The sequence below is a fragment of the Podarcis bocagei genome, assembly GCF_964188305.1.
Source record: "Podarcis bocagei genome assembly, chromosome: 9".
Lineage (NCBI taxonomy): Eukaryota > Metazoa > Chordata > Lepidosauria > Squamata > Lacertidae > Podarcis > Podarcis bocagei.
Window position 1 is genome coordinate 58,526,657 of NC_138134.1, and position 19,039 is coordinate 58,545,695.

Genomic DNA, 19,039 nt, shown 5'->3' on the forward strand with positions numbered 1-19,039 from the left:
CAGCCCATGACAGTGCTACTAGCCAATTAGCAAACATCTGTTTGCATCTGCTGGTTGATTGTCCTGCAGCAGTGTTTCCTACTTGCAAACTACAGCTGCTATCAGGTCTGCACCTCTCTGTTGCTTAGCCCACCTATATGAAAGGGTGCCTGTACATTGCATAGACTTAAACTGCAAATTACCGAGAAGCTCCCCTGCACAAGTTCCATTTAAGTGAATGGGCATTGCACAAGATGGATGTGAGCCCATCCCTGAAACTTACAAAGAGAGGCTCAGCTGAGGAGGAAGCAATTTCCAGTGTTCCTTTCTTGGTGAAGTAATCACTTGGACACAGCACCCAGATCGTTGCCGCTCCAGCAGCTTAAGAACCCAACCCAATCTTATACAGTAATGTAACATAAATAAATGCATGCATTTAAAAAAAGCACCACGAAATTCTAATGTAGCATTTTGTTCCACCAGATGGCAACACTTACCTAAAAACTTCCTTCCTTCTGCCTCCTCTAGTTCCCAGAGATGAATGACATGCTGAGAGAAAAAGTGACCGGAAGAAAAACAGATCTAGTCTTCTTCCTGATCCAAAATGCTGGGTTGCTCACAGGGTTTGCTGCGATTCTGCTGATCACGGTGTACGCAGGAGAAATTGAACTGGAATAATGCAATGTTGGAGATGTGATAATGAAGACACTTAGTAAATTAAAAATGGAAGAACTCTTGAACTCCATAAAAGGGACTTTGGAAGTTATAAAGGATTTGATCTGACATCCCATTTTCTTTGGAACGAATACCTTTGGTTTTTGTGTCAGCATGATAATAATCACTTGTGCCGCATAAAGACTTCAACATGTGGGCACTCCAGTACCTGTGGGATTTTCCTCTGCCTTCAAGAATTGTGCCGTTAACTTTAGCACATACCTTCCTATGCATCACAAAGAGCCCTGGATAGTTTTAATTGAGAAGTCACCTATACCATTTTATACAGAAAGTATTGCATACACTTTAAGAAGCATCCAGCAGCAGGGACATCTGCAAGATGATTCAGGCTAAAACAAATACGACTTCGTTTACAAGGAACTTTTTACAGAAGATCCACGGCTACATTTCTAACTGTGATACAAATGGTTTCAAAATAGCTTTAGACTTTTCCTCCTTTGGGGGCAGATTATTATTATTTTTTAAAAAAATTATACTTGCTTTAGTTATTTGCATAAATAATGCAAAGATTCCAATTACCAATTAACACTGGATTAATTATACCACTTAGTGCTTTTGATCACTCTCTTTCAAGGTACTGTGGGCTTTATTTTGAGAAGCACATTTTTTATTAAGTGATGTTAAAATTTCAACTTTATTATGTGCGTCATGCTTAAAAGGCTCTGGCCTTATATATAGATATATATATATTAAAAGAGAACAAAAATTAACCATTTTAACATTACAATAGCTATTTCAAGTTTTTGCTTTGATTTTTGTTGCAAATCAACCAGGCAATGCTGTTGCCACAGTGTTTGACGAATTGCATGCCTTGGCGTGTCCTAGTCTGGTAGTTCCTTCTGACTATAGAACCTCTGTCTGTTAATTGCTCCTACTGCCATAGGAACTTTACATAAACTTCAGCGAAGAATGCTGCTCCACTAATACATTAAGCTGAATTGGGGAGGCTGCAGGTGTTAAAGTTCCATATACTGTATTTTTCAGTGTATATGACTATATTTTTTCCTAAATTTTTGAAGTTTAAAATAAGGGGTTGTCTTATACATGGATAGTGTATAGTACATTTTCTTAATTTTGAGTCCCCCAAAATAGGGGGCATCTTATACACAGAAAAATATGGTAAGTATTAAATGTTCAGCCTGGAGTGTTATTGCACTCATGTCCTGCTTGCAGGCTCCCCAGAAGGACCTGACTCTTAGTCTGACTCAGTGGGTCTCTTATGGTCTTATGGAACTTATGGTCTATGGATTTGGGACATGATTTAAGGATGCATTGCTTTTCTGCATGGTCATACATAACTGCCTTTGAACACAATACTGTAGTCCCTGGGAAGGTGTCCCAAGGGGCACAGGATTTTGGGGGGCTCGCTCTCTGAGAGCAGAGAGAGAGAGAGGTTCACTCTCATTTTTCATGTTCTTATTTTGCTGCCATAAGCTGTAATGATGGCAAAAAAACAATATAGCTTTAAAATAGGATTAGACAAATCCAGGGGAAAAATAGACTTATCAGTGGCTACTAGCCACAATGGCTGTTCACTCTCTCTGCTGGTGGAGGCAGTATGTCTTTGAATAACAGTTGTATTTAAAGGCAAACCTACCCAATCCATGGGTGACGCGGGTGGCGCTGTGGGTAAAAGCCTCAGCGCCTAGGGCTTGCCGATCAAAAGGTCGGCGGTTCGAATCCCCGCGGCGGAGTGCGCTCCCGTTGTTCGGTCCCAGCGCCTGCCAACCTAGCAGTTCGAAAGCACTCCTGGGTGCAAGTAGATAAATAGGGACCGCTTACAAGTGGGAAGGTAAACGGCGTTCCGTGTGCGGCTCTGGCTCCGGACAGAAGTGTCTCCGGACAGCGCTGGCCCCTGGCCTCTTGAGTGAGATGGGCGCACAACCCTAGAGTCTGTCAAGACTGGCCCGTATGGGCAGGGGTACCTTTACCTTTACTTACCCAATTCACATTTTCCAACACAATATGAGAATCCAGAACACAGCCTTTGAGATTCACATTTATCTGAATTTTGCAGTGCAGTTCTCCAACCAAGCACATATAACAAAAATGCATATAATTAAGGGAAAGGGTGCATAAAAATGAATAAATTCATGAAAATACTAGGCAAAATGCATTATATTAAGAAAAAATGCTCACAGAAATGTGAACATGAGTCAAAACTGCATACCATGTTATGAGCAGTGCTTTTTTAAAAAAAAGAAAAGAAAGGAAAGGAAAAAAAGGTGCCAGTACTCACTATGTACATAGTTGTTACAGTAAATGCCAAACTTTTAACATTTGGAAAAAAGTAGCCTTGAATACCCTCCCCCTAAAGCACTGATTACCAGAAATTCACACTAAAATGCTGGTGAATTTAGTTGAGGATTTATTTATTTTTTAAATCATAAATTGTTGCGGAATTGAATTGAAAATAAGGAAAATGAGGAAACCCGAACTGAGAGGTCCATCTATCCCTACTGGCAGGCATCTGGTTGGCTGCAATGAGGACAGAATGCTGGGCTAGATTGGCTAATAGGCCTTATGCAACAGGGCTGTTCCTTGAATTTGCAAGCTTTAGCAATTTGGCTGCCATGTCTTCTGCCTCCCCAACCCAGAAGAAGTGCTGCATCTCATAAACTCATTCTGTTGGTCCATGTAGGCCAGTATTGCCCATTCTGGTGGACATTGGCTTTCCAGGGTTCTTCCAATGTCTTTCAACCTTTCAACTAGGCACATGCTAAAGCAATAAGGGCCCTGCTAACAGGCTAACCGACACCTGGGGCGGGGCAAACCGCCAGCTGCACACGCGTTGCGCTGCTACGTACGACACATGAGTGGGTGCATGTGTGGTGTCGCTACACATAGCGTATGTGTGCAACACTGCACATGTCTTGTATGTAGCGGTTTGCCTCCGGCACCGCCTGAGCGCCGTACGGATGGTGGTGGGATCCTCTGCTTGTGGCTGTAGTGGTGGCAGAGGGATCCCATCGCCGTCCATACAACGCTCGAGCGGTGCCGGCAGCAAAACGCTGTGTGCAGTGTGTGTGTGGTGTAACTACGTAGAGTGCATGCGTGTGACACTGCGTATTCATTGTACGTAGTGGTTTGCTGCTGGCGCTCCTTGAATGGCATATGGACGGTGGCCGGATCCTCTGCTCGTGGCCGCAGCCACAAACGGAGGATCCTCCACATGTGGCTGCGGTGGCGCAGTGGCTGCTCACTCTGCCTCACCCAGGGGCGGCGGGGTGAGCACCTCATAGAGTGCCTTCTTGTCACCCCCCAGACATGGTCCCCGGGGCGCCCCCCCTTGCGACGCCACTGCCTGCTAATAATATGTGCAGTTTTTATATGGAGATGCATTTTTGTTTGCATTCATTTCTGCACACACAAATCTACATTTTGATACATGTTTCCTTCTTGCTATAATTTCATTTATGCTACTCGTATATATTATTCGCACTCCAAAATCTGTGCAATTTCCTTTTCCCCTTTCTTTTGCAAACAAAGCAATACAAGCTACTGCAGTCTGCAGATGTACTACAGTCAAGAAGAAGGAAATATATACCATATTTCCCTTCTATTCCTGCTGCATTTTGAAGGAAGTGCAATATTTATTACAAAGTTATATATATTTGCCATGGTACTAGGAAACTTTGATTACTTCACTACTCTGAGGATATGAGGTGCTCACACTTGCCTTATCAGCTTTTTGAATAGAGACCAGACCTTTCCTCATTCATTGTTAAAGTTTCCATTAAAACAATAAAAGGGGTTTACTGAACATTCTTACTGCCTTGTAGTTTCTTCTGACAGAAAGCCAAGGTGATGAAGAGGGTTCATCTATCTGTCTGTCTATCTATCTATCTATCTATCTATCTATCTATCTATCTATCTATCTATCTATCATCTATCTATCTATCTATCATCTATCTATCTATCTATCTATCTATCTATCTATCTATCTATCTATCTATATCTATCTTCTATCTAATCTATCATAATCTACCTACCTACCTATCTAGTTAATGTGTATAAAATACAGTGGTACCTCGGTTGTCGAACGTAATCTGTTCTGGAAGACCTTTTGACTTCTGAAACGTTTGACAACTGAGGCGCAAAGGGCGGTCTGCAAAGTCAATGGAGAAAATTGAAAAAACCTCTCTGGAAGCCATTTGACTTCCGAAAAGCATTCTAAATTGGAAGCAATTGCTTCTGGGTTTTCGGGGTTCGAAAACCGAAACATCCAGCTTCTTAGACGCTTGAAAACTGAGGTACCACTGTATTATATTATGTAAAAGTTAATCAAGGTAGTTATGTACATGGATGCTGCTACCACAATACAGAAACGTTTGAAGTCAAATTACAAACTGTAGCCTAAACACCATTGAGCATGGGCTGGTTTGGATGCATGGATTCCAGCTTCCTAAATTATGAACAAGTATCGGTCCAGATCTGTCTCATTTCATTTCTTTTCTCTTCTTCCACGTCATCATGATCTCTAAGACAGAGATTGTGTCTGAAATGATAAATCCTAGGATCTTAAACCATAGTTTAAACCAGGTTTAAGATCCTGGCTGGTAACCCAACATTAAACAATATTTCTATGTTTCAGATGTAATGAGGAATACAGAACACAAAACTGGATTACAGGGCCCAAGCTGGAGGGGTGGAGGGAGAGGAGAGCATGGGAAGAGTATGTGAACCTTGTGGGTCATGATATGGAGAAAGTAAATAAAGCTTTTCTCCCCCCCCCCTTATAACCCTGGAATTTGTGGACATCCAATGAAAACTGAGGCATAATTCCTGCGCATGTTTTTTCTTAGGTCCTGTGATGCCTGTGAAGGGAACTATGGTTATGTGCTTGTTTTGGTTTTATTAGTCAGCGAGAAGTTCTTGAGTGGATACAGGATGGTGCCCAAAACTTTCCTCCCAAGAGAATCTTGATTGAGTTGATGCAGAACCATTGTGTATTGATTCACTGTTAAGGCTGCACAATGAAGTATGACCGTGTTTAAAGCAATTAGTCTCTAATTGGTTCTCCTGAAGTCACAGCCCTTGCTTGATGAAATGAGTTATGGTAGGAAGTGCAGCGGTGATGTTGGAACATGACGAATATTGTTCCTCTTCTGAATACAGAAAAAGCCTGGTGCTTTGAACTTATCCGTATCTTGATAATGAGGACCTCTTCGGAATAAAATTTGCGGAAATATGACTTTAGAAAAAGGGGTGCTTTCTAATGCCAATACTTAGGACTGTCAAGTTCCAGCTGATGGGAAGAGCTAGTGTTCAGCTTTTACTCTCATAAAATGTTTCACAAGTTCGTGTGTGAATTAGTGTTTGTTCTGAATCATAGTGCCCCAGATCTGTCAAGGCTTTAAATCAAAGGAAGAAGAAATACAAGAACACTCAGTCTAGCAAGATCTTCCAGGAGAGAAAAGTTTCACATGTCATTCAGCCATATAATCTGTGGCAACATCACAAGTAGAAGCATGCCCCCCCTATTTACATTCAGTTTAAAGGACTAGTTCACTTTTTTAAAAACCCTAGATTATATTTAACAGGCAAAGGTATATTTATATTATATTTAATGGTAGTAGATGCCTGCAATTGGCTGGTTAGTCAATTATTCTTCCATTCAGTCCCCATCACACATTGCCTCTCAATCCCTAGTGTAACTGATCTCTTCCTCTTTCATCCAGGCACCTCCCCCCCTTAATGTTCCAAGGAACTCTTCCTAGTCCTCACCTGATTTATGCTTTTCCAGTCCCTCACAGAAGCCACAAACACAATACAATATAGATTTACAGCTGACATGTAATTTGTATAGTTTTTGATAGCTGACATTTTATGTAATTTCCAGAGGGGTAGCCGTGTTAAGTCTGTTGCACCGAAAACAACAAAAAGCCTTGAGGCACCTTAGAAACTTATGCCACAATAAATTTGTCTGTCTTTAACTCTCAGAAAGACACTTTCTTGCTTTATGATATTTGACATCTGAGTAAACTCAATCAAGATGCTGTGAAAACAAGTTTAAGACACTCAGATTATGAATAGTGGGATCAGTTATAGAATTCAGCGACAGAACTTTAAATCAGTTGTGATCCCCACCTTTTCCATACTTTGTTTTAACTTTAGATAAGATACATTTCTTCTGGAACTTTGCAACCACCACCAGACACTGAGCAATACAGACAAAAAGTGATATCAGTACCAAAGCAGGCAGCTGAAGTGATGAAGCAATTCTAGATTTGAGAACCTTCTGATATATCCATAGTGCTATTCAGATATTCATCTCAACACATATAATGGGGAGGGATGGGATTGCATATGTTGCAGCCTCCGACCTCACCTCCATGCATGTATGGGCACCTCTTCTTTCCTCCATTTTGCCAAACTTGTATAGGCCAGGGTTAGGGGTCCTGGTATTTCATACGGGCCTACATACAAATCGTGTGCATATACAAGCCATGTATACAAGCCATGTGCTCAGGGAAATCATGCCTCTTCAAAAGTTATTTGTTTGTGCTGACAGATTATACAGATGCACAGCTTGAATGTGTGTATACTCTTTCAGTACACCAAACTGAAAGAGCGATGCAATTCACCTATATGCACATTCTGATGAATGTCTGAACAATGCTACTATGAAACTGTGCTAAACAGTCCTGAGTAATTTGCAACTGCAGCAGGTAGAACATCATTCTGAAGTGTACCAGCCTCCTATTACTATCCATCAGCCCCACCTCTTACCTTGGCAAGAGTAGAATATGCAGGATTTGGTGGGAGCAACCCTGTGCTCACTGTTAAGCCAAACAAACAGCTGGTTGACAAAGATGTGTGTGTGTGTAGAAGCAGAGCTAATACTTCTTGTCGGTGGAATTGTTATAATGATGAGCTATCCACACAGCCATGTAGCTCAGACATGTCCAACAGGTAGATCGTGATCTACCGGTAGATCACTGGACGTCTGTGGTAGATCACTGGTAGATCATTGGTTCCCCCTAAAGAAGCTCAACAACTTTGGCTTGCCTTAAAAAGAGCTCAGCAACTTAGACCTGAACCCCCCAAAACAGGGCTTTCCTCCTCCCTAAAAAAGCTCAACACCTGAACCCCTCCAAAACAGGGCTTTCCTTCCTTAAAAAAGCTCAAAAACTGAAAATCCCCAAAAGGGGGTAGATCACTGCCAGTTTTTAACTCTGTGAGTAGATTGCAGTCTCTTGGGAGTTGGCCACCCCTGATTGTAGTTCAATCGGTGACTGTGGCATTGATTTTGTTTATGCAAGTTCATGACATTACCACACCACACAGAAATATGGTGTCATCAGTGAAGTCACATGGGTCTTCACAGTCAATAGGATGAAACAGCACTGTGGGCAAATGAAGCTGAGGTACCTGAGGGCAAAGAAGCAGAAAGCAATGGCTCCAAGGAGAAGAGCACAGAAACAGCTCATATGTGTGATCTCAAGCACTAATAATAATAATAATAATAATAATAATAATAATAATAATAATAATAATATAAAAACAGGTTCTCGCTCCCCACCCCACCCATGCAGAGCAGAAGAATGGCTACTAACCGAGCAAGTTTCCTTGCACAAAGTCAAACTATTAGTCTATCTAGCTTAATATTGCCTTCATTGACAGGCAGTAACTCTCCAGCCCTGACAGTAGATGCTGAGGACTGAACCAGGGATCTTTAGCATGCAATGCATGTGCTCGACCACTGAGCTACAGTTCTTCAACAAACTTACATTTCAGTCCTAATTCACACGGCTTTCTCACTGAAAGAAAGAGTTTTACATGACATTCCTTTTCTAGTTCCCTTAATTCTACAGTATTGGTTACAATTTAATCATTCAATGAAATTAAGCACCCAGAACTGATTTTTGGGATAATACAGTTCTAGTAAAATAATACAAATTCCCAGAGGTTTTCTTAGGGGGGGGGTGAGGCAAGGGAGACTAGGGATATATTGATACTATTTTGCATAATGGATTCCATTTTATGAAAGCTAAATTGTCCACATCATTGTCTTAGATTTCCTGTAATATTCCCCCTAGCAGATGGAAAATAAAATAAAGTCAACTGTGATAGCTATTCCCCCACTGAAAAAGAAATTCATTTTGTCTATGCCAATATATAAAAAGAGCCCAGCATTCACAGTCCTTCCTGTGGGGATTCACCTTCTTTGCACTGTTATGAAATCAAACTGTTCACTGCACTTGACTTGGTCAGGACTTCATAGGTTATATTCTATTCCCTGGACACACAGGCATTATAAAAACTAACCCACAATGTGCCCTTCCACTGGGATTTTCCTTTGGATGCAATCCCCCAGATGAAATGTTATTACTTGTTTGGTGATCCCTAACTCTATGTTTGTTTACCTTACATTTCACAGCGAAAGCCTGGATTTCGTTGCTGATTCGTAGAGCAAATATCAAGCAGTTATTATTGAATAGTTAAAGGCCTGGGAGATTTCGCAAAGGGAGAGCTCCAACCTTCTACCTTCCTCCAAATACAGCACTTGCCTCCACTACTACAGCTTCTCCTTCTTAGGAAGAACAATGGGAAGAACAACAATAGGCATGTGTCCTGCTCTGTGGCATCTTGAGTCTCACAGGGGAAGCTGGCGGTGTCTGGGAAAGTCAAGTCCAGCAGATAAAGTCAAGTCCAGGTAGGCAAAGTTAAGTCACAATAGACAAGATCAGATCAAGCGGACCAAGTCCTGAAAATGGCTTCTTCATGCGAACCAGGAAGTAACCTATCCAGATAACGGAATGACTCTTTTTATCTCTGTGGCTACAATCTGGATTTAAGATAACGCATCATAAGAAGTTAAATAATAGAAGCACAGAATGGCAGAGTTGGAAAGGACCATGTGTCATCTAGTCCAACCCTCTGCAGTGAAGGAATCACAACTTAAGCATCCATGACAGATCACAAGCCAACATCTGCTTCAATTCCCCAGTGAAGTCCATCACCTTCCAAGGGACTCTGTAAAACAAGTTCTTTCTAATATCTGGAAGCTGCCCATCATCCGAGCAGGAACACAGGTAATCTTGCCACAGTTTCTCTGTTATGATGAGAGATACTCCATTTCCACATAAATTAGAGTAGTTTATTTCAAAATGCGCATCTATACATATATATTAGCAGATGCACATTTTATGCAAATCTGTGTCCTATTTTGCCCTCATTTTTTGGGAGAAGTGTTTCCTCTTTTTGAATTATACATAAGAGGACACTGAAATGTGGGTGATGTAAGAGGTGCATGGAAATCTTACCAGCCAGGCAGATGCATCTGGGAGCAAGCAGTCCTTCAGGTTTCCAGGTTCCAAGCCTTGGAGGGCTTTATAGGCCAACACCAATACTTCAGACTGAGCCAGCCAACAAATTGTAAGCCAGAGGAGTGCTGCACCCCCCCAATGATTCGTGTGTTCCCTATTGCTGTTACCCATTAGGAATCTTGTTCTGTTCAGAATCGATTGAAGTTTCTGAGCAAGCTTCAAAGGCAGTCCCCCAAAACTGAAATGATTGAGCCTGGATGTTATTGGAGCATGAATAATTGTGATTAGATTTCCTTCTTTCCAAGAAAGGCTGCATTTGTCATGCCAGATGAAATTGGTCAGAGGTTATAAAGAGGTGGAGATGTTAACAGGGCTCCCTTTGTAAGGCTCAGGTCTAAAAGCAACACACCCCTCCCAAGCTGAGCAGCACCTGGTGCCTTAGTGGGAGTGCAGCCCCATCCAAAATAGGGCTAAATTGAATTCCTGTTCTGTTAGCACCTTGGTCTTCATTGAAGAAGAAGAAGAAGAAGAAGAAGAAGAAGAAGAAGAAGAAGAGGAGGAGGAGTTTGGATTTGATATCCCGCCTTTCACTCCCTTTAAGGAGTCTCAAAGCGGCTAACATTCTCCTTTCCCTTCCTCCCCCACAACAAACACTCTGTGAGGTGAGTGGGGCTGAGAGACTTCAAAGAAGTGTGACTAGCCCAAGGTCACCCAGCAGCTGCATGCGGAGGAGCGGAGACGCAAACCCAGTTCCCCAGATTGCAAGACTACCTCTCTTAACACCACACTGGCTCTCAGCTTCAGTTTATCTCATCCAGTTATTACCTGTTCCCGCCTAGGATGGTTACTTCAGCATTACTAAAAAAAAAAAAGAGGGGAAAAGAGGCACAATTCTTCATAAAACATGCTCATTTATATGCACAGCTTAGAAGCATATTTAGACAATTCTATGCAAGGGATGCAGCACAGTGCTAAGGGAGATTGTTCCATCAGCACAATCATTTCTGCTTGCCTGATGGAATAGTTTCTACTCTCCTGTTCCCTCCTGAACCTCCCTGAGTCAATTTGGGGAAGGGATGGGGGAAAACCATTAGCAGAAGTCCTTGCACAGACTTCCACTAGCAGAAGCAGATATATGAACCCAGCCCTATAATTTATAATTTAAGTGTGGAAGATTGCAACCAGGTACATGCAATAGCAGTGTGTGGTATGGTGGACTGTCCTCCTAGCAATGGTGTCACTACTGTATGGTATGCATGTCTCATAAAATGTTCTGCACATACCAGCTGATGATTACACTGAACTTGTGAGAAGGCTGAACAGTTTTAATTTTCTTGCTCCAGGGAGGCTTTCTGCAATAAAGCTGGAGAACCCCTTACCAACAAAACCTGACATTGCTCCCTTGGGCATAAACTTATTAGGGGCCATGGCAATTTCAAGCCCAAATTACTGGGACAGTTCCTTATGAGAAAGGGCATAATTACAAGGTAGCATCATTCCTCTAATGTCATGGTGATTATCATAATTACTTTTATTTACATACATTCAAATGTTATGCTAAATGCTGTAATTAATGTGATGGCCACCTTTTGCTTTGTGACATGCAAAATGAGAGATGATTCAAGGACTGTTCTCTCCTAAAGCTACTCCCTTTCTCTCAAAGCTAATGAATGATTTAGCTTGAGACTCGAGAGGCTGCTGGCCAAATCCTTTCAGCTGCCGAAAAAAGGGCAGAAGCACACTACAGAATATGCACTTCTGGAGAAATTGCGGAAAGTCTGGGACTTGCTTGTAGTCAGGGTTTGTAGATGCCCCCCACAACCTCCCCAAAATATGCATAAGAATGTCCCTTTCTAAAACTTCTTATTTCCTGTCTCAATATTAGGGATGTGAAGGCTTGGGTGGGGGAACAGGATTTTTTTTTTAAAAAGAAACTGATTTCCCCTCCATTTTTTCCACCCCTCCCCAGGTCTTCATATCTCTACTCAATATCAGCAAAAGCTGTATATGATAAAAACTCAGAACAGGAATAGGAAGAAAAAGAAGAAGACCAGTGCATCCCTTAACTCCTGGTGATTTAACAAGACACACCAGTCTTGCAAAGGGTAAACATCAATAAGAAGTTGATTTTAAAAAGTTAACTTCACAACTCCACACACCTAGTGTGCTTTGAAAAAGAGACCCTTATTGGAATGACTGGGTGATATCCATCATTAGTCATAGTCAGAGTAGACTCACTCCATTGATTTTTAATGACCCTACTGGTATAAGAAACTTAAGAGATATTGATGAGGATTCATTGCATTGCCTTTTTGTGTGTGTGTAGCCCTAGAATCCCACCAGTGCCTACCACTGAGTGAAGGTGTCAGCAATGACATCCACATGCCACACAGACATAGAGGGAGCCACCAAACTCACAAAGCTATGGAAATGCCCCTAGCACACTGACACCATAGCACCTTCACTCCACCAGCCCCTGTTGTGTTCTTGGATCTCAATCCATAACGCATCTCAGAGAAGGTCCCATATGAAGTGGAGGCAGTGCCAGGGCAGATGGCACCTCCCTTCCATACTCCTGGATCCTCTAGGCCAGAGGATGTGACCTTGCCCAGCTCTTCTGATTCAGGGGATACCTCTCCTAGTCAGCCCTCACCACCTCTGCACCATAAGAGCAAGTGGCTGCAGAATAGGACAGTGGCTCATTAAACAACAGCCCTTCTGAGAAGCTATCAGACGGGAGGACATGCAGACATTCTGAAGCACTGTTGGCCAGATATAGCTTAAGGGAACTTTCCATGGTCCTGTCCAAAGGGTGCTTTGCTGTGCCTTAGCTTCGCCTTTCTCCCTGTGGTTACCACATTTGGGATTTATATATTGGTGGTGATTGGGTATGGAGTTACACCATGGGTAGCCAATGTGGTGCCCAGTATGGTCAATGGTCAGCGATGATGGTAGTTGGAGTCCAACAACATCCCAAGTGTGCTATATTGGCTATCCCTGAGTTGTACTGTATCTTCTGTTTATTGTGGTCATGTAGGTAGAGCAGTTGCCAACACAGTTTTTTAAACCTCTCCACCGCCACCACTTGAAGTTAATGGGAGGGAAATTTCCTGTGCTATGCTTTTGCTTGGTACACAGTTGTACCACTGTTAGATGTGAGGCCATAGTCTGGGGGGCAATAGGCTATGGTGCATATGTGCCGGTTCCCTGTGCTGTCTCCAGCTCTGCATTCTGTTTGGCCACGTCACGTATTTGTGAATATCTGGGGTTCCTCCAGCAAAGTGAGGCTTTTGCAAAGTAAGAAAACCCTCAACCAGGGTAACTCCATATAATAATAATTTGTTATTTGTACCCCGCCCATCTGGCTGAGTTTCCCCAGCCACTCTTGGCGGCTTCCAACAAATATTAAAAACACATTAAAATGTCACGCATTAAAAACTTCACTGAACTTCAGGGCTGCCTTCAGATGTCTTCTAAATGTCAGGTAGTTGTTTATCTCTTTGACATCTGGTGGGAGGGTGTTCCACAGGGCGGGCACCACTACTGAGAAGGCCCTCTGCCTGGTTCCCTGTAGCTTTGTTTCTCGTAGTGAGGGAACCGCCAGAAGGCTCTCGGTGCTAGACCTCAATGTCCGGGCAGAACGATGGGGGTGGAGATGCTCCTTCAGATATACTGGGCCAAGGCCGTTTCGGGACTGGTTGGATGCAGAGCAATGGTGGGAGGAATCAGCTGGGGAACCACCAAGGGAAGAAGGCTCAGAGCCTGGGGAGTGGGGGTGAGATGACAATAAGTGGTCACAGGCAGAAGACTAGGAAGAGGAGGTGTCTGAAGCTGGAGAGGGCTTGGGGAAAACCCTGTAGAGGAGGGGACTTAAGATGGCTGTGGGGAGGTGGCAATTAGAGACCTGCAGCTAATCTTGCACCAAAGAGTTGCCCCATTGTATCAGGAGACATTCTGTCCTTAAAGGTACCAGGAATTGCCTTATCTTATTTACCACACACCAGAGGGTATGCATAATACAGAAGAGGCCCACATACTGCATGGGAGTCCTTTGTTTGCTTGCTTGATTAATATGCAATTAAACAGAGTCCTTGTGTGGAATCATAGTAGGGCGTTATCCCAAATGATTGGAAGGTACTCCATACATATGTATAGTCTTAACAGATAAGTTAAAAGTATATTAAGAAGCCCCCTTCTTTGGGAGGGTGTTCAGTCCTTTGGATATTAATCCACTGAGCCTGTCTGTCTGGTCAGCAAAGACAATAAATGTTCCTTTGTTCTTCTCATGCAACAGTGTGGTATTTTCCTTTCAGCCTGTTAATTTGCAACAGGGATTTTCAATCTCAGCAACTGATCCATGGGGCAAGATCTACTGGGGATAAGCTGCTGTGCTTATTAGGCCTGACACTCCACCAAGTCTGTGCAGATCATGTTCTTGCTAATCAAGAGTTCTCTCCAACTTGCACGGTGTGATTTGCTGCCTGCTTGCTCCTGACACCAGGATAGGATTGTGCTCTTAGATGGGGAGTTTTAATCTTCCTCTTTCTCCACTCTTTCGTTAGCTTGCTGGTTGGGTTTAACTAAAGTAGAATATGTGTCTAAGAAAAAAACAACCATAGGCATGTGATCTTGAAGAAAAGTAGTAGAGAACTTGTTATGGCATTTAACGCTTCTTGCTTACCTAAGGGCTACCATTACTGAGGAATTCGTGCCAAGGTACTTAAATGTGGATGAAGGTATTAACAATGTTCTAGTGAGATGAACTATAATGTGATTTGGCTTGTTCTTCTCAGTTGCAATACATCCTGGATGTAGCATGCAAATCTGCACTCTTAGAATATGAGTGCAATGACTACTAGACACAAGGAGATGATTCATGGTATAATGAAAGGCTGCAGGGTGGCGGCGGTGGGAGGGGGAGAGAGAATTCAACCTTTCTAAATGCAATTGATTGTATCTTCCCATTAGTTTGCATTGACTCTGCAGGAGCTATTGTACACCAATGAGTAAATAATAGGGTTATTTCCCCTCAGGAAAAGTCTCCATGCTGTAGTGTTGCAGTCTTAGAGCATTGTTCATGTCTACATTGAAATTTACATTTTGGGAGCATAAAGGCTAGAGATGAACAATGGCTTTTAAGAGAGTTGGATGGTAGAACAAAACCATCCATCGATGCCTGTGAAAAACAAGCTCATTTCTTTGGTCTCATTATTGCCTTTGGTCAAACAGATTTCAAAGCATTCAGAATGGAAAGAAAATAGTTTAAGTGAGTTGGGCTTGTGGATAGTATGATGCTACCATTATTTCCACTGGTATAAATATTCATTTCTTTGTTTCCCTGTCATGGGCAAGCTTCAGGGTTCTAGCTCCCCAGTCACAGTGGAGATTGCCCTTCCCCACAGTATCGCTAGGAGCTTTTATTTTTAAGGTAAGATTTCTTTATAAAAAACAAAAGAAACAGAATAAGAAGACAAAAAATGAAAGACACCCTCCCACCAGCTTTACAAGTACCTTCCACACACCAATGGCATTTGCGAAGGAGCACCTTGCAGACTCCCAACTCCCCCCTCCACACCAGGCCTCCATTCTTCTAAGGTGCCATTGCCATGGCAGCTGCCCAGGCCTCCTAGAAGCAGCCACAGCTGGGCTGCAGGAGTCTGCACTCCCAGAGGAGCCATACCTTGGCTGCGGAGAAGTGAGCCAGAAGCTCCAGCCAGCAGAGCCTTGGCTTGGGCCAGGTCTTGCTGTGGAGGCTGTGCCTGTATGGAAGTAGGCCTGGGAGGTTGCCACATCAACAGGGCCTTGGGGACAGGTTTCAAGGAGGCCTGGTGGGGAGGGGGAGTTGAGATTCAATCCTGCAAGGTGCACCTCCATCATCATCATCATTTGATTAGTTATATGTCGTCCATATGCTGTGTTACCCCAGCCACCGAGAAGGATAGTCCCTGGACCTATTTGTATGAACATTAGCAGGCTTATTCCCCAACGACACCTACTTTATGTCCCCAGTTTCCAAACTGATTGCCCCCCCCCCGGAGAAAAGCAATTAGGGGATGGAATGTAATTTCTGTTTTACCACCCAGTGGCGTAGCGTGGGGGGTGCCAGGGGGGCAGGCCGCACCGGGCGCAACATCTGGGGGGTGCGCTCGCTGCCTCCGGAGTCGCCGAAGAGCCTCGGGCGCAGGCTGTAGCAGAGCCGCATGTCTCGTGGAACCGACGAGCTGTGCGCGCGCCCGGGCTGAAGGCGCCCGGCAGGCAGTGGCTCTCAGCGCTCACCGCGGAGGACGCGCCAGGCAGCCCCTCCTCACAGCCCCGCCTCCGCCGGTGCTGCTGCAGCTGCTGGGCCGTTGCATTTTCCTCGCCTCTCTGCCCCCCTCCTCCTCTGGGCAAGCGGCGTCGTTTGGGTGGCAGCGCCAGTGGCAACTCGCAGGTTAGGGGTTAGGGGGGCGCAAATTACGTGCCTTGCCCCGGGTTAGGGGGCGCAAATTACTTGCGTTGCCCCGGGTGCTGACAACTCACGCTACGCCGCTGTTACCACCCCTTAATGGTAATGTTTGCCCTTGTGGGAGAACCATTCCTCCTATCTTTCTGAACCTTGTCAGGCTTCATCCCCTCACAAATGCTGGAAGAGACTCTTGAGAGTCCCATGGACTGCAAGAAGATCAAACTTATCCATTCTTAAGGAAATCAGTCCTGAGCGCTCACTGGAAAGACAGATTGTGAAGCTGAGGCTCCAATACTTTGGCCACCTCATGAGAAGAGAAGACTCCCTGGAAAAGACTCTGATGTTGGGAAAGATGGAGGGCACTAGGAGAAGGGGACGACAGAGGACGAGATGGTTGGACAGTGTTCTCGAAGCTACCAGCATGAGTTTGACCAAACTGCGGGAGGCAGTGGAAGACAGGAGGGCCTGGCGTGCTCTGGTCCATGGGGTCACGAAGAGTCAGACACGACTAAACAACAAATGACAGAAAATGAAAAAAGTTAAACACTTTTTATTTTTAGTCTTTAAATAAACTTTAAAGGTTTCCTGCATGAAGAGCCCTGGATGAATCTGTCCAAAATATGGTAGCTATAATCCGCTCAGGAGGAGCTCCTTAGCCTGCCTATTTCATCCATTTGAAAAGGAGCGAGTTTATAGCCATTTTAAAATTCCCATTATAGCCTGAAGCAGAGCTTCAGATTTAAGAGATCAAATTTGGAACAGAATAATGACTTGAATTAGAACTCCATGGATCTGAAACAGATTTGGCTGCTTTCAGATAATAATAATAATAATAATAATAATAATAATAATAATAATAATAATGATGCTACAGATACAAGGTGACTCTTATAGTTGCTGCAAACTAGCATAAGTTAAATACAACATGTACAAAACCAGTATAGTCTACATCTCACCACAGTGGGAAAGACTGTGACCAGGTAAGCTGTGTATCTGCTTAGTGTCCAGGTGTTAACAATGGATGGGCAGCCTTCTTTCTTACAGTTCTTCATATTTACTTGGGCTGGACAGTCCTTGAAATAAAGCACTATCTTCTGCAACCCATGATCATCTTGCTTGATAATCTGGGAAACCATGATGTCCACACCTGTCTGAGAATACTGCTGTCTCACTCCAGTCTTCAAGCCATCACTGGTTGCTGCAGGCAATGCATATTGTCACAATGCCAGCACACAGGTAAGATCTGAGAATGCTGTCCTATGCAGTTTCCTGGGGACACGCTGAATTAAACACACACACAATGGCAGAACATCTGCTTTGCATGTAGAATGCAAGGAGTCAATTCCCAGCATCTTCAGGTAGGCTGAAAAATACTGTCTGAAACCGTGGAGAGTGGCTGCCAGTCCACCTAAGCAATGGACCATTAGTCTGACATTGTATAAGTTGGTTCTTATTGAGCTGTAATAGATGCAACAGAGGGAGAAGGGGGTGTTAGGTGCATGACTATCATTTTTGGCCGCAGCACGCCTACGTTTGCCCTTGAAGTAGCAATTAGACTTAAAGGAGGAACTTAAAACCTTCCTATAGTTCTCTCTCCCACACCACCATTCCACAATATTCCCTCTAAAAACCACCCACAAAATAGCCATAAGGTCACCTGCATTCTTAGTCTCTTGTAATAAATATAATACATAAGGGGAGGGGACATTTTAGACCTTCAAGGCGATATTATCAGATAATGTTAACTTTCTGCCGCATACAAATACCTTTCCAGAGTTTTTTCATTGTGTAACAGATACAATGAATTTTCAATTAAGCCCTCTAGCAAGTTGGAAGGTTTTTAATTATTGTGTTTGGTAAGCCTTCACGGAAACTCAGTAAAAACAAGCTGTAAGAATAACAGTTTTAATTAAGCCAATCGATCATAAAAGACCTATCAACACAGGTGCTTGTAATGTTATCACTCAGGCCCAGGTTTCTTGTTAGGTATCACATTAGGTAAACCACTGGGGTTGTTTCAAAATGGCAGCTGTGCTCAGTCCTTCTCCTTTCCTCTGTACTGTGAAGGAATGCTTATCCCAGGATGGCAGGTCATTTTGCCCTGGTACCAGTGGCAGTCAATGACTTTCAGCAGCGATGGGGAAACATATTATATGGAGAAGAGGGGGAGAACTAGATGCAAGGGTGCCATTCTACCAGCACCCCCATCATAGGAAGCTGCCTCATACTGAGTTAGACCATTGGTCCGTGTAGCTTTGTATTGTCTACACTAGTGTTCCTCAGCCTTGGGTCCCCAGATATTGTTGGATTACAACTCCAATCATTCCTAGCAAGTTTAGCCAATATTGTCATGGGCCAGGAATTGGCATTGCCTGCTGCTGATCAGCCTTCTTGGTCTTGATGAGAACCAGCTGTCTCCAGCTTTCTTAAGCATGGTCAGTCAGTTGCTGGAAACAACATTCGTCGTTCCTGACCAGACCTTGCTGCTTCTTGTAACCTTGGACCTTTGGCTTTCTTGACTCCTGGATCATCTGCCTATGTGAACTGAGATACTCCTGACCTTAGGACTGGACTGGACTGTACCTTGTATACGGACTCTGCCTCCAGG

General features: G+C 43.5%; 1 protein-coding gene across 3 annotated transcripts in view; it reads left to right on the top strand.

Annotated features, from left to right (window-relative positions):
* The window catches only part of SLC39A8 (solute carrier family 39 member 8), a 48,457-nt gene extending 47,016 nt beyond the window's left edge, over positions 1 to 1,441 (top strand). For all 3 annotated transcript variants that reach the window (XM_081209371.1, XM_081209373.1, XM_081209372.1), the window contains one exon: positions 508 to 1,441. In XM_081209371.1, the coding sequence (XP_081065497.1) occupies positions 508 to 657 (150 nt within the window). In that variant the 3' untranslated portion in view covers positions 658 to 1,441. The remainder of the gene's footprint in view (positions 1 to 507) is intronic.
* Positions 1,442 to 19,039: the final 17,598 nt, after the last annotated feature.